At 37.7% G+C, this 25,277-nt stretch overlaps 1 protein-coding gene and 1 long non-coding RNA gene across 8 annotated transcripts in view; one reads left to right on the top strand and one right to left on the bottom strand.

The window, feature by feature from the left end:
* Window positions 1-1,216: 1,216 nt before the first annotated feature.
* Window positions 1,217-25,173, bottom strand: RGS21 (regulator of G protein signaling 21). 2 transcript variants are annotated; one of them, XM_086345337.1, is made up of 3 exons: window positions 25,119-25,173; window positions 20,649-20,815; window positions 1,217-1,420 (listed from the first exon to the last, which is right to left on the bottom strand). In XM_086345337.1, the coding sequence occupies exons 1-3, from the start codon at window positions 25,141-25,143 to the stop codon at window positions 1,217-1,219; spliced, it is 396 nt and encodes a 131-aa protein (XP_086201463.1). In that variant the 5' UTR covers window positions 25,144-25,173. The 2 variants fall into 2 exon arrangements, 1 of the variants encoding a protein (XP_086201463.1); XR_015143682.1 differs by lacking the exons at window positions 1,217-1,420; window positions 25,119-25,173 and adding an exon at window positions 12,585-12,644 and having other exon boundaries at window positions 20,649-20,896.
* LOC147356955 (uncharacterized) overlaps window positions 1,416-25,277 on the top strand; it is a 431,587-nt gene continuing 407,725 nt past the window's right edge. For 3 of the 6 annotated variants that reach the window (XR_015143676.1, XR_015143679.1, XR_015143680.1), the window contains exon 1: window positions 1,416-20,150. This is a non-coding gene — a long non-coding RNA (uncharacterized LOC147356955). The remainder of the gene's footprint in view (window positions 20,151-25,277) is intronic. The other 3 variants (XR_015143677.1, XR_015143678.1, XR_015143681.1) reach the window with 2 other exon arrangements.

The following is a 25,277-nucleotide window of genomic DNA, read 5'->3' as shown; positions in this document are numbered from 1 at the left end:
AACAAATCCTGCTATTTTTCCTCCATTTTCTAATGTTCAAATAATCTGTAAAATAGACATATCAACAAAGTTAAGTAAACCCGTGAAAACATGGAAGTGGAAACATGGAAGATCTATTGAATCTTTATAGCTTCTCATATTGACATTAAAGTATTCAAAATTGTCATGGAATGTTTACACGTAGTGGAGTAGGAAATGGCAATCCACTCCAGTATTCTTGCCTGGAAACTCCCATGGACAGAGGAGCCTGGTGGACCACAGTCCATGGGTTGCAGAGTTAGTCAAAACTGAGGACATTTACATGTAGAAAGAGTATGATGTAGGAACATCTCAAAAGAAATGCATTTTGAAAATCTCTTTGAGTTCTATAAACAAATTACAGTGCTGAAGGAGAGAATGCTTAACTCCATACTTCTTTGAGTAGATAATGTTGCAGTAATTTTTTGTTTTATGGGATAGGTACTGCTGTGCAGCTCATCATATATGCACTTATCCATCCTCTTTATTCCTCCTCTTTTCTTTATATTTTTATTGAGCTAAGAAAATCAATCCTTCTTACCCACAAGGCCCATTTCATATATGCCTGTGTGATGCCGCAGAATTAAACCAAGTGATCTATTTTGATGGTTTAATCAATGGTATATATATATATGTGCCATTTTTTCTTTGTCATTAATCTGAGGGCCATAGCAGTTTAGATAACCACTGCATCATTATGTAGCAGATCCTGGTTGCAAAGAAATAGTTGATATACTAAACGAAGGGTTGTGTTTCGGTTCAGAATTTCTCTTTTTACAAAAGTGAAGTTTTGAATAATGCAAATTGTATTTAAAATTATCTGTATGATGCTAAACAGTCTCCCATGCAGCAACATGAAGATATATAGTTTCCTGAATTTATAATGTCATGAGAATATCCACTTATGGTTTAAGAGTGTATTATATCTCCATAAACTTTCTTTGTACTCTCCCAGTAAGAGATTTTTAAGTACCTGATAAAATAAACACATTCTAAACAAGTGACTTAAACATTCAGGCTTCAGATATAACATATTTTTCTACTGAAGTAAAGCATGTTTTCTAAATCCTAAAAAAACTTACATTGTGTTTGTATATTTAAAACATTTTAGCCTTGAAGTTTATCGATTGAGCTGATCTATCCTATCACTTCTTCCCTCCAAATTATAATCTGATTGTTAGCTTATCATTTACCTTCTTTACAAGAAAGGGAGCCATTTTTTATGATTTCCAATCTCTTTGCTATTTACCAGTTTCTTATAAATCTCTGACTTTAGAAATCGAGGAAAAGAATCCTTGGCCATCAGACTATAGATTAACTTCTGAGCTTCATCAAAACATTTGAGAGTTGGTTCTGCAATATTCTTTGAGATGAGGTCCCTGGTACTGAAGTCAATGTTAATCTGTGGAAATAAATTGCATCACATTAGACTAGTTTCATAAAGACTGCATGGTCTATACAGATGGGAGATCCACATATGATCTGAATTTTTTTAAGCATCAAGTTAATCTTATGCAAAACAACAGAAAGGTCACACATTCATTTTCTGAAATGCAGAACACATGCTTTGTTTAATTACTTTACCTGGGTTGAGAGGGTTGGCGTTGACAGCAAACAGAGGTCAAACCTTATTTTCAGATTATAAAAAATGACAAAGGAGATGCATATAAGAATTTTTATGACCTCACATTCTTTTTGCTTACCATCTTTTATTTCTTTCTAGTACTTTGGCATTAATACCTGAAATGTTCTTCTATAGGCAGAGCAGTAATTAGAATTTACTAAACTGGCCTTCACCAGCACATTCCCTTTCTCCATAACTCCTGGTGTTGTTTCTCATAATGTTGCTTTTTATCCTAAACTGTGTTTCTTTTTGTTTGCCAAAATGGACCACCTAACACTCTACCCCTGTTCACAGAACACCACGCCTCCCATGGGATGTACATACACCCGCGCAGATGTGCGTATGTACGTTCTTGCCCCCTTAGCACTACCACAAGTAAGCATTCTCAGCAAGGTCTAATAGAGATCTATTATACTGCAACACAACACACCTGCAAATACACAAATGCCGCAAACCTCATGGAAATTCTTGTCCAGTTCTACCCATTTCCAGGATGCTTTCTGAGAAGCAGAAAATTTCTATTCCAAGTTTTTTCACTTAAACTGAAAATATTCATGAATTATCAAAGAGATGTGAATCTTAAAACTCAAAGCTCACCAAAGGCAGGTGCTGCTGCTGCTATAATAGGCAGTCAAAATTATTTGTTGCATAGAATTATGTCTCTTGGCAAAATGAGGGAGACTGTAAAATGCTAAAAATTGGGGGTCTGGTAAAAAACTGTAAGTGACAGTTTATGTTCATTGAAGTTAAAAGATAGGCAGACAGACCTTCAATCAAATTTCTTAGCTACTTACTTGCTGTTCACATGAGTAAAGCAAGGTTTACAGTTTCCTTCAACTTTCTATTTCCATAGTGTAAAAAAGGATAATAATAATGTCTTGAAGTCTTTTAAGGGCTAAATGAGATAAGTGATATCAAATTATTTCAATATTATTATTCTAGTAAAAAGAAAAAAATATTTTGAAAAGAATCATCAAAGGCTGCTATTTGCTCGCTGATATTTTCTTTCTTAGGGATTTCAGCTACTTGGGGATTCAGATTACACCTTGTTTTTATTTCTTTGATCATCCTCTCAGTTCCTGCATCAAAGTTCCAGATGAAATTCTGCAAAGTCCTCCAAGGCTTCAAAATCTATAATCAGTTTCTGCTTCTTTACACAGAAAGATGGTGTGGAGTAGTAGTAAGATTATAGGATAGTTTTCCAATCTGTACTCTGACGCTTATGACCTTAGTAACCTGGGTTACCAAGCTATTTTTCATCTTTAAGCCCAGTCATTCTTGACTGAGTTGTTATAAAAATTAAAATGAGATGATCCATATAATCATTGATTACAAGATGCTTTCTATATTTGGAGAAAGTACTATATATTTTCTCTACAGTGTTATTTTAGATTTACACTTGAAGAATGAGAAGGAACCAGTTCTCTAAGAATCTGAGGAAGAAGGTTTCTGGCCAAAAAAAAAAATTCAGAGTCCCCAAGGCAAGAACAAATTGGTGATGTTCTGAAGAGCCTCTGTGTTTGCGTGGTGGGGGTGCAGGGGGTGATAGAGTTCCTGTGGGGAGATTGGGAGAGGAGGTACAGGTCAAGTCTTGTAGGATTTATCTGCTGTGGTAAAGGGTTCCTATCTTTCTACTAGAAGCAGTGGGAAGACACTGAAGGGTTTTTGAACAGGGAGATGACATGATAGCATGCCATGAATCTGGTATAGTTCCTGATTTCCATAGTGGGAATAAAGAGTAGTGGGTATTTTCAAGATTCTGTAGGAGTTTCTCAACATATAGTGGAATCTTTTTCATATCCTATCTTGTGTTGCTAGGGTATGAGAATATAGATTGCCCATTTCCTCTTTGAATGCGCTATTAATTCTTCAATGGTGTCATCTGCAATTTGTTTAACTTTATATTCCCCATAATGGTAAATATACCAAGATAACTCCTTTAGGCATTCATTCATTGGCTGAGTTTTCATTGATAGCAGGGACAGTGTGTGCAGAGTGCTGCCTTATTATTTTATTCAGAACGGAACGCCTGCAATAGCTCCTTATTCCCTATTTAAAATGCCCAAAGCCCTGAACTTGGCATTCATGACCAATACAATATGGTCCAAACCTATATACTTTTTCTCCTCTCTGTGTGCCCTGTGTCACCACCAAGGTAGACTCTTACCCTCAAATTTCTTATATTTTGTTGCTGTTGTTGTTCAGTCGCTAAGTAGTATCTGAATCCTTATAACTCCCTGGACTGCAGTATGCCAGGCTTCTCTGTCTTCTACTATCTCCCAGACTTTGCTCAAATTCATGTACATTGTTACCAATGAATATTTTCCCTGACCATCCCAGGCTAGCTGAAACCCACTCCTCATCTAAGTCTTTCACAGTCTTTTATGTCCTTAAAGTGAAAGTTACTCTGTTGTGTCCGACTCTTTGTGACCCCATGGACTGTCACCTCTGTCCATGGAATTCTCCAGGCAAGAATACTGGAGTGCGTAGCCATTCTCTTCTCCAGGGGATCTTCCCAACTGAGGGATGGAATCTGTGTTTCTTACACTGGAGAAGACTCTATCATCTGAGCTACCAGGGAAAAAGTGAAGTGAAAAAGTGAAGTCACTCAGTGGTGTCCGACTCTTTGAGACCCTGTGGACTGAAGCCTACCAGGCTCCTCCGTCCATGGGATTTTCCAGGCAAGAGTACTGGAGTGGATTGCCATTTCCTTCTCCAGGGGATCTTCCTGACCCAGGGATTGAACCCAGGTCCCCTGCATTATAAGCAGATGCTTTTACCGTCTGAGCCACCAGGGAAGTCCTTAAAGTTACATTCAAATAATATCTACCTTGTAAAGTTCACCTTTTCTGACCTGTGAAGGGACTTTGTGTTACTTACATTATATTTACATTTTGCCTATCCCTCACTATGCCTTGAACAGTGTAAGGATTCAATACATGTGTGTTGTATAAATAAAGTGAAAAAGGCTTCTACATTTGTTAAAAATCACGGTAGCATTTTAAGCAGAAATGTTCATTTCAATATATCACTGGTAATTAATATTATTTGTTCAAATATACTAAGTTTGTACGTCTGACTTGCCCTTCTCACTTTTCTGATTTGCCTGTTTTCCTACCAATAAGCTGCCAACATCAGCTATAGATATCTAAGTGATGAGCAGAGACACTGTTCCCAGGAGGTAATCAGTAATCTTAGGAAGATGTGTCTTGGCAATTCATTTTAATGTCAGTGACAAAATATCACACCCACATGTTTTTATAAATGTCATTATTTTTCTCGAAGTTGTTCAAGCTGGAAACTTAAGAATCATCTCTGACAAATCTTTTTTCCCTCTGATCTCTTTCTCTATCTATATATAGAACTTTCCTTATTCACCTTTTCTTGGTAATTTCACAATGCTCTTTTTATTTATCACTCCTTCAGTTTAGTCCTCAGTCGTGTCCAACTCTGCGACTCCATGGACTGCAGCACCCCAGGCTTCCCTGTCCTTCACCAACTCCCAGAGCTCGCTCAAACTCATGTCCATAGAGTCGGTGATGCCCTCCAACCATCTCATCCTCTGTCGTCCCCTTCTCCTCCTGCCTTCAGTCTTTCCCAGCATAATGGTCTTTTCAAATGAGTCAGTTCTTTACACCAGGTGGCCAAAGAATTGGAGCTTCAGCTTCAGCATCAGTCCTTCCAATCAATATTTAGGGTTGATTTCCTTTAGGATTGACTTGGTTGGATCTCCTTGCAGTCCAAGGGACTCTCAAGAGTCTTCTCCAATACCACAGTTCAAAAGCATCAGTTCTTTGGTGCTCAGCTTTCTTTATATTCCAACTCTCACATCCATACGTGACTACTGGAAAAACCATAGTTTTGACTAGATGGACCTTTGCTGGCAAAGTAATGTCTCTGCTTTTTAATATGCTGTCTAGGTTAGTTATAGCTTTTCTTCCAAGGAGCAAACATCTTTTAATTTCATGGCTGCAGTCACCATCTGCAGTGATTTTGGAGCCCAAGAAAATAAATCTGTCACTGTTTCCCTTGTTTCCACATCTATTTGCTATGAAGTGATGGGACTGGATGCCATGATCTTAGTTTCTGAATGCTGAGTTTTAACACAACTTTTTCACTCTCCTCTTTCAGTTTCATCAAGGTGCTCTTTAGTTCTTCTTTGCTTTCTGCCATAAGGTTTGTGTCATCTGCATATCTGAAGTTATTGATATTTCTCCCAGCAATTTTGATTCCAGCTTGTGCTTCGTTGAGCCCAGTATTTTACATGATGTACTCTGCATCTAAGTTAAATAGCAGGGTGACAATATACAGCCTTGATGTACTCCTTTTCTGATTTGGAAACAGTCTGTTGTTCCATGTCCATTTCTAACTGTTCTTGATCTGTGTACAAATTTCTCAAGAGGCAGGTCAGGTGGTCTGGTATTCCCAACTCTTTAAGAATTTTCCAGTTTGTTGTGAGCCACACAGTCCAAGGCTTTGGCATTTCAATAAAGCAGAAATAGATGTTTTTCTGGAACTCTCTTGTTTTTTCTATGACCCAGTAGATGTTAGCAATTTGATCTCTGGTTCTTCTGCCTTTTCTAAATCCACTCCTATCTCTTCCGTTTATTTTGTTTTATTTTTTTTTAGTGTAAACATTCACATATTTAATAGTACCTTTAAAATAAGCATTACTACATTTAAAATGGTTCCAAACAAATCTATAAATGGTAATATAAATTAAAAAATACAAACTTAAAGTAAATAAATTTAACTTTAGCTATGGTATAAATAATGGTAAATGTAAGTGTACCTTTGAGTCATTAAAATGTCTTTTTTAAAAAAGGACAGCATATTACCAGAACATTAGAAACCACAGCCATGATTCTCAAACTTCACCAATTGCCATTTGATATTATTTTGGCCACTGCATTCTTCCATGAGTAAATTAATGCTATAATTTCCAGAATTAAGTCCCAAGTCTTTTTCAATAGCTCTTAAATTCTTTTCACACTCAGTGTTGAATACATGGCTTTTTTCAAATGAATAAAACAAGTGCATTTAAATTAGAGATCCATTTTGCGCAGACTCATTCGACTAAAGGAATCTCTGTGGCAGGTAACAGGTAATACTGCCTTGTATAACTGAGGGATCTTTCAGTTTATCAGAGGCTGTAGGGCCTCTTTAAGGCAATGATAATTTCTCTCCAGTTCCCTTTGATACCAGTTTATCTTTCTCACTCCAACTCTCCAGTTTAATCTTGTATAACATAATATTTTTCTTAAACCGTGGAATTTTTCTCTTAGTTGATCCCTCCCCTTGTACACACAGTGGACAGCATTCAGTTCAGTTCAGTTCAGTTCAGTCGCTCAGTCGTGTCCAACTCTTTGTGACCCCATGAATCGCAGCTCCCCAGGCCTCCCTGTCCATCACCAACTCCCGGAGTTCACTCAGACTCACGTCCATCGAGTCAGTGATGCCATCTAGTCATCTCATCCTCTGTCGTCCCCTTCCCCTCCTGCCCCCAATCCCTCCCAGCATCAGAGTCTTTTCCAATGAGTCAACTCTTTGCATGAGATGGCCAAAGTATTGGAGTTTCAGCTTTAGCATCATTCCTTCCACAGAAATCCCAGGGCTGATCTCCTTCAGAATGGACTGGTTGGATCTCCTTGCAGTCCAAGGGACTCTCAAGAGTCTTCCCCAACACCACAGTTCAAAAGCATCAATTCTTCAGCGCTCAGCCTTCTTCACAGTCCAACTCTCACATCCATACATGACCACTGGAAAACCATAGCCTTGACTAGACAGACCTTTGTTGGCAAAGTAATGTCTCTGCTTTTCAATATGCTATCTAGGTTGGTCATAACTTTTCTTCTGAGGAGTAAGCATCTTTTAATTTCATGGCTGCAGTCACCATCTGCAGTGATTTTGGAGCCCAAAAAATAAAGTTTGACACTGTTTCCACTGTTTCCCCATCTATTTGCCATGAAGTGATGGGACCAGATGCCATGATCTTCGTTTTCTGAATGTTGAGCTTTAAGCCAACTTTTTCACTCTCCTCTTTCACTTTCATCAAGAGGCTTTTTAGTTCTTCTTCACTTTCTTCCATAAGGGTGGTGTCATCTGCATATCTAAGTTTGTTAATATTTCTCCTGGCAATCTTGATTCCAGCTTGTGCTTCTTCTAGCCCAGCATTTCTCATGATGTACTCTGCATATAAGTTAAATAAGCAGGGTGACAATATTCAGCCTTGACATACTCCTTTTCCTATTTGGAAGCAGTCTGTTGTTCCATGTCCAATTCTAACTGTTGCTTCCTGACCTTCATACAAATTTCTCAAGAGGCAGATCAGGTTGTCTGGTATTCCCATCTCCTTTAGAATTTTCCACAGTTTATTGTGATCCACACTGTCAAAGGCTTTGGCATAGTCAATAAAGCAGAAATAGATGTTTTTCTGGAACTCTCTTGCTTTTTTGATAATCCAGCGGATGTTGACAATTTGATCTCTGGTTCCTCTGCCTTTTCTAAAACCAGCTTGAACAACTAGAAATTCATGGTTCACATATTGCTGAAGCCTGGCTTGGAGAATTTTGAGCATTACTTTACTAGCATGTGAGATGAGTGCAATTGTCTGGTAGTTTGAACATTCTTTGGCATTGCCTTTCTTTGGGAATGGAATGAAAACTGACCTTTTCCAGTCCTGTGGCCATGGCTGAGTTTTCCACATTTGCTGGCATATTGAGTGCAGCACTTTCACAACATCATCTTTCAGTTTCACCAAAACATCACTTTCATTGTATGAATGTTCAGTCGACAACCATTAGTTTCTATAATATAAAATTTAAACATCTTACCCTTGCATTTGAGCTTCCTCATACCTGGGCTTCAAATGTTGTTTTGAAATTACCTCCTACTTATCTTTGGTGACATCCAGAGATGAACAGAAGTTCATCTACTTTCTGTTCCCAGAGTGAATTTTCTTTCTAAAGCTCTTGTTTATGCTGCTTTACCATCTAAAGTCCCTCTCTCCTCCACAACTTTATTCTGTACAGATTATCCTCAACCCTTTATGATTTAGCTGAAGTTGAATATCCTCCAAGAATCCTTCCTTGATCACAGAAAGAGTGTCACTATGATTTCCTTATCATCATACATTATTTTGATTTCAAAAATTTAAGAAATTTGATTTCTCATTTAAACAGGTTTGGACACAGTGGCTTCTGTCAATATTAAGTATTCAGTCTGATAATCAGAGGAGAAAATTTGTCACTATAAAGGGAATTCAGTAGTTTGTGGCATGGAATTAACCTGTCTTCTATCTGCTATCTTTCCCTATTTCTTCCCTGATTCTTTTTTCTCTACCTGTACCTCAACATATGAGCAGAGGAGTCAGACATCGTCTAAGTTCCGTGCCCAGTCTTCTCTTCCTGGATTATTTTCCTTGGTGACTTTGTCATCTCCTGTTTAAAAATATTTAAGCAATGACATTATCTCTAAAATAATCCTAAGGACATTTAAAGAAGATTATTTTAACTGTAAATAATAATAGTTAATATTCATCAAATATTACTACTGTTGTGCTAAGTCTTTATATGGCTACTGTATGTCACACACACATACCTATAAGATGGATAGTATTAGTGTCCCTATTTTTCTTTAATAAAAAAAGACCTCATCTGAAAAAGTGGTTGTTTTATAGTAAATTTCTATAATTTATTCATTTAAATTATTTCATTGAATGGTTACTTAGGAATTGTGCTAAGATCTGACCATATAAAAATAATTGAGAGTCAATCAAGAAGACAGATTTTGAGAAAATAATCCAAAGGGAAGAAGCTACCTTCTTAAAAAAAAAAAAAAAAGTCTTTCTAAAGGAAATGAGGTTAGAAGATTATGGAAGGCACTTGGCCATGGAGGGAAAACTGGAAAAAGCCCAGTAGGTTTTCAGAGTGAAAGGAGCAACAGCTTGAAAAGGCATGAAGGTCTATATCACATAGACTTTTATAGGTCTTCTTAAATTATTTTTAATTAACTTGAAAGCAACAAGAAGATTTTTAAGTAATGTAAACACATGTGCTTGAAAAAACATATTACTGGCTGCTATGGGATATAATGACTAGTTGTGGATAAAGGGCAGAAAAATTAGTAAGTCATACCAGAAATTCAGGTGGTTAATCATGGAGGATTAGGCTGGGTCATTTCACAGAGAATGGAGGGAAATGTATAGATTTCAGAGATACTTAGAATGTAGAATAGATGAAGCCTGCAACTTAATATTTATGAACTGGGATAAGCAACAACATTTTTTTGGAATGACTGGATTTTAGAAATATTCTGAAGAATGAGATGACAAAGTGTCAATGGATTGGATATAGTGCTGAAGAGAAGAACCAAGGATGAGTATCAATTATTCAGCCAGAGCAAAAAGAATGGAATTGCCATTCACTGAGACAGAGAGACTCAGAGAAAAGTTTGAGGAGAAAATAAGGACTCAGATTTGTAGTGAAGTGTGAGATGCCCTTTTAGAGCCAGAGACTGGAAGAAATCCCCTGGGGAGTAAATGCAGGCAGAAAATAGATGACAACCACCTCCCCTCAAGATAGTATGTGCTGGGCTATAGGTAGGAACAGTAAAAGAAATTGGCAAAGAATTGTCAGTAAGAGAGGAAGAAATTAAGTACAGGAAGCCAACTGAAGTTAATGTTTCAGTTAAGAGAGCGTGATACGTGTCATTAAATGGTCCCAAGGAGTCAGTCTGAATAAGGTTTGAGTGCACTCTACCCACAACGCCCTGTCTTTTCTTCTTGAGTCCCCTGAAATTTTAGTATCAAGACAAAAGTGAAAATATTCAGCCTAGCATATATTTTGATACATACATTCCTTTAATATGATCACTTTGAGGTTCATGTCTGCCAACTGCATCTCCAATTGTTCACTCATCTCAAGTTTGATTTTTGGGGAAGTTGTTGTATCAATTTCCATCTCAAAAAGTAAGCACAGAGGAGATATTGAGATTGGAGTAGATTGAAAGCAGGCACCCTGATAGGAGGTAACCCTCTAGAGATGCAGGCCTCTCAACTGTGTGGACCTGAGGCCGTCCTGAGCTGCTTGGACCTTGGGTGAAGCTTAGACTCAGCTGAGTAGCTCAGATTAGTAGGTCCAGAGCAGGGGCTGAATGGCATATCGATTGATGAAATAAAGAGAGTTATATCTATATTATTTACTCATGGGAATAGTCACTGCATTTTGTTTCTATGGATACACTCAAGTTTCAAGGATGCTGAGAAAGACATTTAATTTCCTTATTTTTCCAAAGGTCACGAATTATCTTAGCTCTCTGAGACTGCTGCACTGCCAATCTCAGAAAACAAGACATAGGCTTATGATTCTCACAGAATGACAGCTGAGATGTCATTGCAACTGTTTAGCGACTTTTAAATCCTGTCATTTTTGAAAAGGCCTTGACACAGCTGACATTGACAACAATCCATTGCATTAAAATGAGTGCCTCTGGTTTGCATTGTTGTTTAAAAAATGATTTTATTATAATGAGCTAGGGATAGTTTAATGCTCAGGTGATTTTGATAACTCCAAGTTATGCAAGCCAATTCCTCTTTTCTATGACAACAGTTTTAACTTCTTTTGGCTTCCAACAAATTATTTTAGCAGGAAGAATGCATTTGAAACTGTACCTTTTGGCTTTCCCGTGACCCTAGACTGTGCTTTATATATTTTTACATAATTTGAATGAGAAGTTTTCAGTCGAACTCTCACATTCAAATGAGATTGCCTTTCCCTCATTTAGTATGTATAGTGTAGCAGGAGATGGTCATTATGCAAAGAGCGTGTGCATGCATATGGAAAGCGCCTTACTCAAATGGGGCAGGCAGCCTCCTCAACCTCATTCACAGCAGTGCTTAAAAATTACTATTCAAATTAAAGTTGCCTATAATCATGTTTTTGGCTACATAATTCTGTTTAATCACCGTTAACACCTCTAGTATTACTTCATTTTTGGCATCATTAAAGGCACATGAATATCCTGAGGTATAGTCTCAAGGGTTACTATGAAAGTTGAGAATAGCCAAGTTTATAACATCAAGAGGGAATCCATTCTGCACAGGAGTGTATCCTTTGTCACAGTTGGTTTTAAGGACAGAAATAAATGACATGAGTTGGGAGGCAGCACTGACACTCTAAATTGGACAAGAGAAATGAAAAAAAAAGAAATCAAACGTATGCAATCAATGTATAAAAGCCTGACGGATACGGATTGCTAAAAATAGATGTACGCAGCAAGTGCTATCTGGAGCAGGCGACAGAGAATAAGATGGACAGGTTTCCGTGAGGAACCCCGACACGCTAATCCAAGATTAAGTGGGACAGGGATGTGTGCAAATTCAAAGAGCGTTTTGTTTTAGAGTTGAAAGGCAGTAGTCATTTTTTCCGAGGGCCGAAATGATACCACAGGCTATTAAATGAGATGCGCCTGTGACTTTTTTTTTCTTTGCTTTACAAGTTTAAGAAGTTATACAAAATAGAGAGACTATGAGGAGAGAAATACAGCTTCTGACAGAAAGGAAGATAGACTCTATGTGACGAGATAGTTTTCTGCTTTCACCTTCAGTGCAAACATCGAGGTTCCCAGGCTGTGCCATGAACATTTAAAATAAGTAGAACATTTAAAAGAAGATCTAGAGGAAGGAAATTAAAATGTAAAAGCAAGGGCAGAAGACCTCCCTCCTTACGATCTGTGAATCTTAATGACTGCAGGACTCATCATTTTTCCTGTCTAAGCCTCAGTTCATTTTTCACCTGTACAAGGTGGGTGATTGTCGTGCCTAAGACAGAGTGCATGGTGATCGAGTCAGATAGTCCACATAAAAGCCCTGGGCAAGTGTGCGGCTTAGAGTTTCTTTATCTCTGCTTTTCTTCCTTTCTTCCTCCTCCTCCCCGTCCTCTTCTTTCTTTTTCTCTGTCTCTCTCTGTCACTCTCTCTCTTCCTTTTTAAGAGATCCCTTGAGCTGAAGAGGAAATAAACAAAGATGCAGAAATCACTAGGAATCAGAACATGCCCTTGGCTCCACTTATGCTTGGAGGCACCCAGAACTAGGCTTCTTCCTCTACTGGGCCAGCCTTCTAGCCACCAGCTGGTGCTCTGCTAGACTCTTCTTCCGTTTCCTCTCCTATCATCCTTCCATCCTTCCGTGTTGTCTTATTTCCTTCTGTATTCACATCTCTGATCAAAGCTCACTAATTACTTCCTTTGAGACATGTTTCCCGATCCCTTAAACTTGGACTTTTCCAGTTACAGTGACCACATCACCTGTATTTCCCTATCACAACATCCATGAACGTTTATTCTAATTTTTTTTTTTTTAAAAACTAGAGTCTTCCCACCAATATGGTTAGCTTGATTTATTCAGAGACTCGGTCTTTTTTCATAGCTGCATCAGCATGGTGCTTGGTATGTAACAGACCACTAACTATTGATTAGTGTACAAAAACTTAGGAAATTAATAAATAAGCAAACATTATATCTGGCGGTGATTCTATAGTTTGGGGGCACTGTTGACAAGCAGCAACTTGTGGGTCAGGACCAAGACTCAACATAGCATCAGCTCATTGTGGAAGTAACACTTAAAAATGCAAAGAGAAAAGTGTTAGTCGCCCGGTCGTGTCCAGCTCTTTGCGACCCCATGGACTGTAACTCACCAGGCTCCTCTGTCCATGGGATTTTCTGGGCAAGAATGCTACAGTGGGTTGCCTTTCCCTTCTCCGAGAGATCCTCCCAACCCAGGGATTGAACCCAGGCTTCCCACATTGCAGGCAGATTCTTTACCGTTTTGAGAAAATAGGAATATAAAATGGAGGATACAAAACTGCCATTTTGAGAATATCAAGAAATGCCTATAGTGCCATGGGTTTCTCTCTGCCAAGAATTCAGAGGTCTATCTTTTCCCTCAGGATTATAAAACTAACCTTATTTTTGTGTGTGTGGGGTGTACCGTGTGGCTTGTGGGATTTTAGTTCCCTGATCAGAGCTCCAACCCCAAGCCCTCGGCAGTGAGAGTGCAGAGTCCTAACCGCTGGACCGCCAAGGAATCCTCAAAATTAACCTTATTTAAAATAAAGGCATGGTTTCTCTGGTGGCTCGGAGGTAAATAATCCTCCTGCCAATGCAGGAGACAGGTTTGATCCATGATCTGGGGATATTCTTCATGCCTCAGAGAAACTAAACCCCTGCACAACAAGTACTGAAACCCACGTGACATCCAGCCTGTGCTCTGCAGCAAGAGAAGCCACCACAGGGAGAAGCCCACACACCACACCCAGAGAGTAATCCCCATCACGCCAAAACTAGAGAAGAGCCTGTACAGAAGTGAAGACCCAGCCTCGCCAAAAATAAATGAAGAAGGCCTTATCTCAATATTCTTCCTCAGTACTATTCAATCATTATCAACTTTTAGATATAATACAAGGACTTCCCTGACCATTTAGGACCTTTATAACAATGTCCCTTTAGAACCAGACATGGAACAATGCACTGGTTCAAAATTGGGAAAGGAGTACATCAAGGCTTTATACTGTCACCCTGCTTATTTAACTTATGTGCAGAGCACATCATGCAAAATGCCAGACTGGATGAAGCACAAACTGGAATCAAGATTGCTGGGAGAACTATCAATAACCTCAGATATGCAGATGATACCACCCTTATGGCAGAAAGCGAAGAGGAACTGAAGAGCCTCTTGATGAGAGTGAAAAAGCTGGCTTAAACTCAACATTCCAAAAATGAAGATCATGGCATCCGATCCCATCACTTCATGGCAAATAGATGAGAAACTGCAAACAATGACAGACTTTATTTTCTTGGGCTCCAAAACCACTGCAGATGGTGACTGCAGCCATAAAATTAAAAGACGCTTGCTCCTTGGAAGAAAAGCTATATTAAACCTAGACAGCATATTAAAAAACAGAGACATCACTTTGCTGACAAAGGTCCATCTAGTCAAAGCTATGGTTTTTCCAGTAGTCACGTATGGATGAGAAAGTTAGACCATAAAGAAGACTGAGCACCAAAGAGTTGATGCTTTCGAACTGTGGTGTTAGAGAAAACTCTTGAGAGTCCCTTAGACAGCAAGGAGATTAGACCAGTCAATCCTGAAAGACATCAACCCTGAATATTCATTGGAAGGACTGATGCTGAAGCTGAAGTTCCAATACTTGGGCCACCAATTGCGAAGAGCTGACTCATTGGAAAAGTCCCTGATGGTGGGAAAGATTGAAGGCAGAAGGAGAAGGGAATGACAGAGAATGAGATGGTTGGATGGCATCCCTGACTCAATAGACGTGAATTTTAGCAGACTGCAGGAGATAATGAAGGACAGGGGAGCCTGACATGCTGCAGTCCATTGGGTTGCAAAAACTGGGACACGACTGAGCAACCGAACAACAAAGACTTCCCTGCTGGTCCAGTGGTTAAGCCTCTACACGCCCAGTGCACAGGGCACAGATTTGATACCTGGTCAGGGAACTAAGATCCTGCATGCTGCATTGTGTGCCCCCCACCAAAAGAAACAGGAAAGAAAAATAAAAATCCTAAAAATAGATATAATGCAAACAATTTCATCTGTTTTTAAAATTTTTCCACTTAATCATTTGTTGCTTTGCTGTTTTTTCCTGGTTCTAGAAATCTAATTTTTTAACCCAACTAGACTGACTGTTTCTTTTGAGCCAAACTATGCTGCTGCTGCTGCTAAGTCGCTTCAGTCGTGTCCGACTCTGTGCAACCCCATAGACGGCAGCCCACCAGGCTCTGCCGTCCCTGGGATTCTCCAGGCAAGAACACTGGAGTGGGTTGCCATTGCCTTCTCCATTGTGTGAAAGTGAAAAGTGAAAGTGAAGTCGCTCAGTCGCGACCGACTCGTAGCAACCCCATGGACTTCAGCCTACCAGGCTCCTCCGTCCATGGGATTTTCTAGGCAAGAGTACTGGAGTGGCTTGCCATTGCCTTCTCCAGAGCCAAACCATAGTTTCAATCTATTCTATTTTCTTGCATTTCCTTATCAAGCTACCTCATTTCCACAACACACTGCATTGCACTTCTGTGTTTATTATGTGTTCTCTTGCTTAGACCCAACTTCCCTTCCATGCAAGGAATTTATCTTATGGTGGTTAATTGTAGGCACAGAATAAGCATTTATTGATATGAAATAAGAGTCACCAAATAACACTGTGCTACAATAAAAATTAAAAGCAAAACATCCAGACACAGATATTTTAAAAGTGTCCTGCATAACGCATTAAGATTCTTTTCCTTTATGATGATAGTTTCTTCTCTTTAATGGGTTATGATGTCTTCACAGTTAATAAATACATTTAAGAATTAAATTTTTTGTAATTTTTTTTTTTTTTACTTAAAAGACTGCCAATGTATTTGCTCCCAGATTGGTCATAATTTGAATTTGAATTTATATAATTTTTAAACATCACAGTGTGGTATAATTGGGAACATTTTCTAATCTCACAGAATGACAATCAACATAAACAGTTTTCTCTTTAATCATATATTTTCCATCCTCACTAATTTTCTTATTAATATAAGAGATGATACAAACATAATTCATAAATGACAGAAATAAAACATAAATATTTAAAATATGTCAGTATCTTGGGTTTCCTGGATGGCTCATACTATTTTAATTTTTTTTAAGATTTACATTCTTCTGAAACCAAATATTGTTTGAAATTTTTAAAATATTATGAAATTAATGGTCCAAATTGAAGGAAGAATAAATACAATGTTAAGAATTTTTTTTTTTCTTTGCCACATTCGAGTTCTTACTGTGTGTGGAGTAAGGACACTTTAAAGTATATATTGCTTATCTAATAATTTTCTCATTTTCAGACTACTTGGTCAGAAATATCTGACTCACACTTTTATTTCCCCTTGCAATATCTTCTGAAAATATCTAGGTATAATCCATGCAATTAGTAGATATTTCTACCTGAAACTCATGATTTGCTAATGTGTTTTTCTAATTTGTATTCATATATATATATAAAACATTTGTGTGTGTGTGTGTGTGTGTTTATATATATACACACACATACACATATATATACATTTAGGGGCTTACTTGGTGGCTCAGACAATAAAGAATCTGCCTTTAGTGTAGGAGACCCAGGTTCAATCCCTGGGTCAGGAAGATGCCCCGGAGAAGGGAATGGCTACCCACTCCAGTATTCTTGCTTGGAGAATTCCATGGACAGAGAAGCCTGGTGGGCTATAGTTCCTGGGGTTGCAAAGAGTCCGATACAACTGAGTGACTAACACTTTCACGTTCATGTATACATTTATCAAGTCATTCAAAGTGGCTTGTCCTCAGATGGTCTTAGAAGTTAGTTAATATTTTGGGGTAGAGTCAGTAGCACTTATAGTGACTTGTGTAAAGAAAAAAAGGAATTAAAACTTCTTAAAGACTGTTCTGCCTGTTGCAAACCCTAGATATGCTGTCTCATTCACCATTTTCATCTAACCTATATGATTGCTGTGTCCTTTTTCACAGTTATGTTTTTAGATGAGGAAAGTGTGGCTTAGAGGGATGAAATAGGTCAACACAAGATTACAAGATTTGAGTCTGTGTCTCTAACCTTTAGATTTTCTACTACATCACACAATTAGTGTAGAAGACCAAAGAGATGATAAAACTCTGAGGGAGAGGGCATAAAGTTTCCTGCAATTATCATCTCTCATAGAGATCTGAAAGTTGTTTTTCTGTGCAGTTTTGCCTATTAGAATAGGAAACGAAGAACCATTAGTAACATCCATTTATAGACAGGGATTGTTAGTAAATAGTCTGATGGTAAACTGTCTAATTGCATCAATTAAAAACTATTGTCACGCTAGCAATTTTACAGATGAAGAAATAAAGACATGAAAAGTTGAAAAGAAAGTAAATGGGACTTAATAGACATCTGGATGATGTGACCTTGTCATTGTTCTCTATTTTAGGGTTTTCTACCAAGGAAATTGGTTATAATTTTGATTTCTTTATGCGAGACAGTTTTACAACTGTAATTGAATATTGAAAAATGAAGAATGCTTTCATATGAATCTCATTCTTGCATTAATTTTCTACTTATGAAAATGGTATTTTCCAACCTGCATATCAGATATATCACGTTGTCTTGTGAAGTCTGCCTACTAGATAAATCTAGGTTACTTCCCACCCTCTCTTTATCTTTATCACTGCCTGTCCAGGCTTAAACCACTGCTTCTCATTAGTGATATCAAAATGCTTGTGATTTCTGGAAAACTCTAGGGAGTTCTCTGTACATTTACACTGTACACTGTGCCCTCAGTCTGAAATACTTTCTTCATTTGCTCTCTTGATAAATATGACATAGTTTTCATATGTGAACCACCCTAAAAATCCATCCTATAAATCTCTGGATAGACTTCATGGCTCTTCCGCACACTGCTAATAACAAGCTTTAAATGATTCAACTTATTAGTTGCCTATTGTGTATTTGACTGGTTTTATCACATGTCAATCTCCCCTTCTACTGTGTGACTTCATTGTGGGAACAGACTCTCAAAAAATTTCCATTTAATGACTCATACTAATACTTGTAATATATAATATATAATTGATGGGCTATAGCAAGATATGCTGAAGACTGAAATTGGTATGTAAGAGACAAATGTCCTTTAGTTAATTTGAATTGGAAATAATTAATGGCAAATAATAGGAAAGATGATGGCTGTTTCAATTGTATATATACACTTCATCTTCAATGAGAATTTTGTCATATCCAATCATAATATTTTTAGACGGTTCGAGACAATATAATCCGTGATTTGTAAAACAACTATAAAATTAACTCGATGGACAAATTATAAAATAAGTATGAAAGCTTTGTATCCTAAAACAATAACTGTACTATTCTTTTAAATTATTACCATATTAATTTATTTTGGCAGGAAAGATTAGGAAAATAAAACTATTTTATCCAAATTGATAATTTATTATATAACTTTGAGTTCAGCTGTAATTAAAAGATTACATTTCTTTAGTATTAATGTAAGATTTTTCATATATAATATTTGAAAAACTTAAAATAATCATTAAGCAGATTCATGAAGAAAAATAAATCTGGCTTTCAAACCAATAATAAATAGATTACCTTTAGAGTTGATTTCAAAGCCTTTTAGGGAATGACACATTAATCAACTTGACAAATCTTACACACTACATTTAAATTTTTCTGGACTCATTTAATGATTCTTAGATAGTGACTGGGAAATGAATGCTGAAATAGCTCCACAGGAGTTAAGTTACTTTTTCTTTCCCCCTTTGAATTCCACTCTAAGCTTCAGTGGTTCATATGTCAGCAAAATTGTACTATACCAACATATGCTTCAGTAATTAATGTCCATCTAAAACTTGAACTATTGATACAGCAACTTTATGCTGTAGATTTAAAAAAAAAGTTTGCATTTCATCTTTGCTGTCCTCTGTCCTCATTAGTACAATAACTTCTCATACCATGAATTTTAATTTTGGATTAGAACATATAGTAGCTGTCACTTGGGAGGGTATCAGTATTTCAACTCTGTAGGGAGAGATGACGCAGGTGGTTTATGTTTGGTGCTAGTGACTTAAGATAGATTCCCGTTTGCTGCTTAGGCATTAAAACTCTCTGCTTAGATGTTATAATCAGTGAGGGATTACAGCAGTTTTAAAATGTAAATAGTTTAAACTTTAAAGTTAAACATTAAGGGGATGCAGCAGAGATGATCATTATTTGGTTCTGGAAATTAAATCAATTATAAATGAGATGGTATACACATAAAACATTTTTGAGGGGCTCTTCTCAAAGTCCTTCCAGGTTTTCCTGTGAGGCCTTCTCTATTTTCCTGATCTTAATGCAGCACAGGTGGAATCTGACAACTTGAGACATACCCGTGGCTCATTTTTACTGTTGTAGGACCAGGCCACCCGCACACCTGTGGCTCATTTTCACCACGCTGATCTGCCCACGCAGGATGGCTGGCTGCTCACTCCCTGTCCACTCCCTGCTCCTGGAGCAGTTCCTGGTTCCCTACAGCCCACTCACAGGATGGACCTTAGTCAGTAAACATCTGTATGTTTGCCCCTCAGGCCCAGATAATGACTCTTTAGGACAAAATGATGCCCTTTGATAGTTGAATAAGGGAAGACCTCTGCCCCAAGAAGGTGCTCAGAGGGCCCTGACCCTCTGCTGGTTTCCCTGGTAACCCAAGAGCCAATCGGATGTCAGTCATTTCCCCTAACTAGTAGCCTTCCCATTCTTCCCCATCCCCCACGGCGAAGTCTGCTTCCATGTTCCTTCCACCGTCCACTCCAAACCATGGTGTGTGGCTCCAGGACCCTACTTAAGACGTGTAAGCTCCCGCATTCAGTGGATGTCTCTGCAAGCCTGCGGGGTGCAGCCCAACAGCCATGAAGGAAATAAAGTCAAGCAACCCCCTCTTTGAGAAGGTAAGGCATTATTATATGCCGTGATGTGGGCCTCCAGAACATTAAATATTACGAATTTGTACTGTTGGTTAGTAGGTTTTACCTTCACATATGTATCTTTTTTTATTTAAAAAATTGTATTCAAGAGTTCTATTCCAAATCGACCCCTGTGCTTACAAAAGGAAAAATGAAGCTGAATTTGAAATCCAGAAGGACGCTTAAGTAGGATTTCTGTAGAGCTGTTTAATTGGGAACATTAGACTGTTTTTTTAAGAGCCTGCTTGTTGTGCTCAGAAAATAGAAACACTGAAGCACATAGAGAGCGCTGGAAACTATTTAGTGAATCAGTGCCAGAGGATCACCGTAAGGAACTTCTGTTCAAATTTACGGATATCTTCTGTTTGAAGACATGGTGACAATTTAATTTCCCTTGAGGTGGCCTTAGTGTCCTTCAATTGGGAGCAGATGTGTTAGTGGATAAGTGGATAAATATTCACTGTTGTGGAATATTTCACTCACCTCTTTGGGGGCATCAGCTTCAATGAATTCAGAATAAATCATCCTGGCTTTGGAAGCAATTTTTTCTGCACTTTCTGTTTTCTTAAAGTCTTCACAGGCAAGCCAGAACTCAACATTTTCTTCACTAAACTCTGATTTTAGGAATGTTCGAAAAGCATCTAGACCAGCTGTAAAATACACGAGGAAAAGGTTTGTGTATCACACAGCGCAGTCATGTGACCAATTGTATACATTGTTTAGTGAAAGCATTTGAGGATTCAGTGGCAAATATTTATCATCCCTCAAATATAGCATTTATACATTTTAGTTTTTAACTTTAGAAAGCTTGATTTTGGATCAGTAGTCATCGATGTAAAATATTCAATCTATTTTTCTAATATTAGCACTTTAAAAAAATTGAACAACAACCAGAAATGCTAGGATTCCTGTACGTTCCAGCTCTTCTCACTGTCTTATTTTCAGCCACATTTAAACATTTATTATTCCTGTTCATAAATGTTTAAGTTTCTGACCACCTGTTTAGCCTCTTTTCTCTAGTTTCCTCATGTAAAATGTGCCCCAGAATCTTCTTTGGCACACACAGAACTCTTTTGAGAAGGCAATGTTTCTAAATCTTTTACAGCCAAGGATAGTTACGAGAGGGCCTCTACTGAGGTATGAGGTACCAGGTTAGAAAGATTATTATCAAATTCCTGCAGTTGCCTGAACTAAGCAGGCCTTTCAGTTTGTGTTAGTTTCAGTCCGTACCTTCCTATGGCAGCGTCTGCGCGTCAGTGAGACTGTGCGTCTTGGAGGAGGAATCACCCATTGGCACGCTTGTCCTTCAGAGGATTTGCCTTCTGAAAATTGGTGGTTTTCTCCTACACCTGCCAAGGGGGCCCCTCAGCCTGGCTCAAAGCCACTCCTCCCTAACTATGTGCTAGAGGGCTGACTCATCAGGTTGCAAAGTAGGGAGAAATTGACTAGCAAAAAAGTAAGTATCAGAGAAACATGTATGGAAAGGGGCCTAAGTTAGTTGTTTATTGGTTGCTGCAGGTTGGAAGGAAAGTGAAGGTTAGTGTAGAAAATAGAAAAGGTCTTCATGGAACAAGGTGATTATCTAGAAGCCCTGGATTAAAACTAAGCATAACAATTTTATTTTTAATGATTCGAAGTACAGTTGAAATAACAGGTCGTTGCAAAAGATTTTCAGATACCAATTAAAATTCTCAGTATAAATATTGCAGAGTGTGAAAGTTGTTAATATGTAAGCACTATAAAAATTCAATTGCACGTCTTGTGTTTAGAAAATACATTAGAGAAGCTTCTGTGACACAAATTTGGTTTATAAAAATCCTCTTAGTAACACAATTAAAATTTTCCATGAGTTTGATCCAAACAATGATGAATTTGAGAGGTCTAAATAGAATTTATACTAAAAAATCTATTTTATAAAATAAAGTATATAATAATACTGAAAGAATATTGAGGAAGCATGTCTGGCACTATTTTATACGTGTGTCGTTAAAGCATACGAAACTATTTTGCAATATGGGTTATCTAAATACATCCCAGAGAGATGGGAAGTTAAAGATCTAAAAAAATATTATTATTCTCTCCCCTCCTGCCATATTCATAGAGAGAGACATTGAACTAACAGTCACTCCTCCTTTTTTCCTCCCATTGCCCTGTTTGGACACATAGGAACAGAATAAGCAGGTAACACTGGGGCTAGTTATCTCTTCCTTGCATAGACAATCATTGAATCACTCATCTATTATATACATACAATTTGAAAGTTCACAGGTCGTCAAGTGACTTTAGAATAGCCACAGCCACAGCCATATATTATCTGAGGGTCCCTCTGTGTGAGGGAATAGTTATGGGTAAGTGTGACAGGGGCTGAGGAGTTGAATATGTCAGGAGCAGGTAGCAGAAGGCACACTAATATCTCTGCTCAGTATGTGCAAGGCGTATCATCAAGTTACCAAACAAGCAGGTAATATGGTGGGTCATCTGTTTAAAGCATTGAAAAGCATGGGAGATATTTTTCTGATTTTAGAAAAGCAAAATCCAGACAGCTTTGCAGATGAATCTATGACTTTTGTACTTTCTGTGGGCATGAGGTACAAAATCCCAGGATATCTGCAGGGTGGTGTGTCTGCCTTCATCTATAACCTTCATGCCTCTGTCTGCACTGCTGCGGTGGCCAATCCCCCACCTGCAGAGACACCTTCCCTAGGGTGTTAGCAAACCTGATCTGTCCCGCTTGTCATGTATTTAAGGAAAAAAGAAACATGCTCTTGAAACTTACAGAAATGAAATTCCATATGGCTTTCATATATGTTCTTAGTTGGATTCTAGGGTTTTGATGGGTTATTTTATGTCTGTGCTTTGTGTGTGTGTGTAGTGTCTGACTCTTTGTGACCCCATGGACTGTAGCCTGCCAGGCTCCTCTGATCACGGAATTTGTCATTTCTTACTCCAGGGGATCTTCCCTACCCAGGGATCGAACCTGAGACTCTTGTGTCTCCTGCATTGGCAGACAGATTCCTTACCACTGTGTCTCCTGGGAAGCCCAAAGTATGTGTGCATGTGTGCTTGGTCATGTCAGACTCTGCAGCCCCATGGACTGTAGCCCACCAGGATCTTCCGTCTATACTTTAGGAATTAGTTATTTAAGAATCATAAAATGATAGTGTAATTTCATCTAAATCAAATTGTTTTTATGAAAAAAAAAACAGCCATGAAGAACATATTCAGATTTATCATGTTTCAAGCATTTCTAATATTCTGATATTTACTTTATAAATTTAAAGTGGAAATGCCATTTGATTAGAACAAACACTACGTTTAAATATTTTCTATGTATGTCTCTTGTAGCATCATTTCTATCCTGTATGAGACAGAAATGCTGTAAAGCAAGTTTGTACAGCAAAAGCAGAATTCTAGATATCTTTGTATATGACTGTTTTATATTAAATTCTGGGATGTTTTATTTATAATTGACCAAACTCACTTTATTAAGCCATCATTTTAATTACAAGTATATATCCACAATGTACATATTTATATATATATACAAATATATTCAAATATGTTTTTGTATTCTCTAAAGTAAGAATAACTTAGTTGGAATAAATACTTTAGCCTGAAGAAGCAAACAATTTATTTAAATTTTCAACTTTTCAATAGTTTGTATGTTTTAATTTGCAACAATAATAGTCATGCTGCTGCTGCTGCTGCTAAGTTTCATGAGTCGTGTCCGACTCTGTGCAGTCCACCAGGCCCCGCCCTCCCTGGGATTCTCCAAGCAAGAACACTGGAGTGGGTTTCCATTTCCTTCTCCAATGCACGAAAGTGAAAAGTGAAAGTGAAGTCGCTCAGTCGTGTCTGACTCTTAGCGACCCCATGGACTGCAGCCTACCAGGCTCCTCCGTCCATGGGATTTTCCAGGCAAAAATAGTGGAGTGGGGTGCCATCGCCTTCTCCGAATAATAGTCATGATATATATCAAATGATAATGAGACTGGCTTCCCTGGTAGCTCAGCTGGTAAAGAATCTGCATACAATGCAGCAGACCCTGATTCTACTCCTCCTTTGGGAAGATCCCCTGGAGAAGGGATAGGCTACCCACTCCAGTATTCTTGGGCTTCTTCAGGCTAAAATAAAGTATTTATTCCAACTAAGTTATTCTTACTTTAGAGAATACAAAAACATATTTGAATATATTTGTATATATATATAAATATGTACATTGTGGATATATACTTGTAATTAAAATGATGGCTTAATAAAGTGCGTTTGGTCAGTTATAAATAAAACATCCCAGAATTTAATATAAAAGTCATATACAAAGATATCTAGAATTTTGCGTTTGCTGTACAAACCTGCTTTACAGCATTTCTGTCTCATACAGGATAGAAATGATGCTACAAGGGACATATATAGAAAATATTTAAATGTAGTGTTTGTTCTAATCAAATGGCATTTTCACCATTTCTGTGGTGGCTCAGATGGTAAAGAATTCACTTGCAATGTGGGAGACCTGGGTTTGATCCCTGGGTTGGGAAGATTCCCTGGAGAAGGGGATAGCTATGCACTCCAGTATTTGATATACATCAAATGATAATGAGACTAAGACAACTTTATCACTTCCTTTCTATTTGGAATTTTCTTGTTCTTTTAATGTCTGTAATTTCTATAATCTTGTATTCATTTATTTATTTATTTTTAAATTTTTAAATTTAAATTTATGTATTTTAATTGGAGCCTAATTACTTTACAATATTGTATTGGTTTTGCCATACCATTTAGACTCAATCTAATTCCATTTAAACTTTGGGCCTGTATAAGTTTGTAAGACTTTGGGGAATCTTATACTTCACATATTGATCAATCTCATTGTTTATAACATGTCTACAACTTTCAGAATTTATTTATTTAATTTTAATCCTTGCATTTTTAGGCCTGTTATCGTTTGGATCTTACCTTGATTGGTTAAAAGTGTGTCCATATTTTCAGACCACGCCACTGTTTCTGTAGTTGGTGACCTGTGGAAACAACATCTACCCTTGACCATAGCATTGTGATCTTTTTCTTCTGTAATCTATAGTAATATTTGAGTTATGTGTATTTGTTGAATTATAT

The sequence above is a fragment of the Bos grunniens genome, chromosome 16, assembly GCF_055505025.1.
Source record: "Bos grunniens cultivar Pamir isolate PY7600 chromosome 16, Bosgru_T2T1.0, whole genome shotgun sequence".
NCBI lineage: Eukaryota > Metazoa > Chordata > Mammalia > Artiodactyla > Bovidae > Bos > Bos grunniens.
The sequence above is the reverse complement of the archived record's forward strand: the minus strand, read 5'-3'. Positions and strand labels throughout refer to the sequence as shown.

Bases quoted from the DNA above. Each gene is read 5' to 3' on its own strand.
- RGS21 (XM_086345337.1), bottom strand. From the start codon at position 25,143: ATGGACACACTTTTAACCAATCAAG. The intron at 20,816-25,118 runs GTAAGATCCAAA...TGTATTTTACAG, and splicing joins CACACTTTTAACCAATCAAG to CTGGTCTAGATGCTTTTCGA. The intron at 1,421-20,648 runs GTGAGTGAAATA...TTATTTCCACAG, and splicing joins AAGCTGATGCCCCCAAAGAG to ATTAACATTGACTTCAGTAC.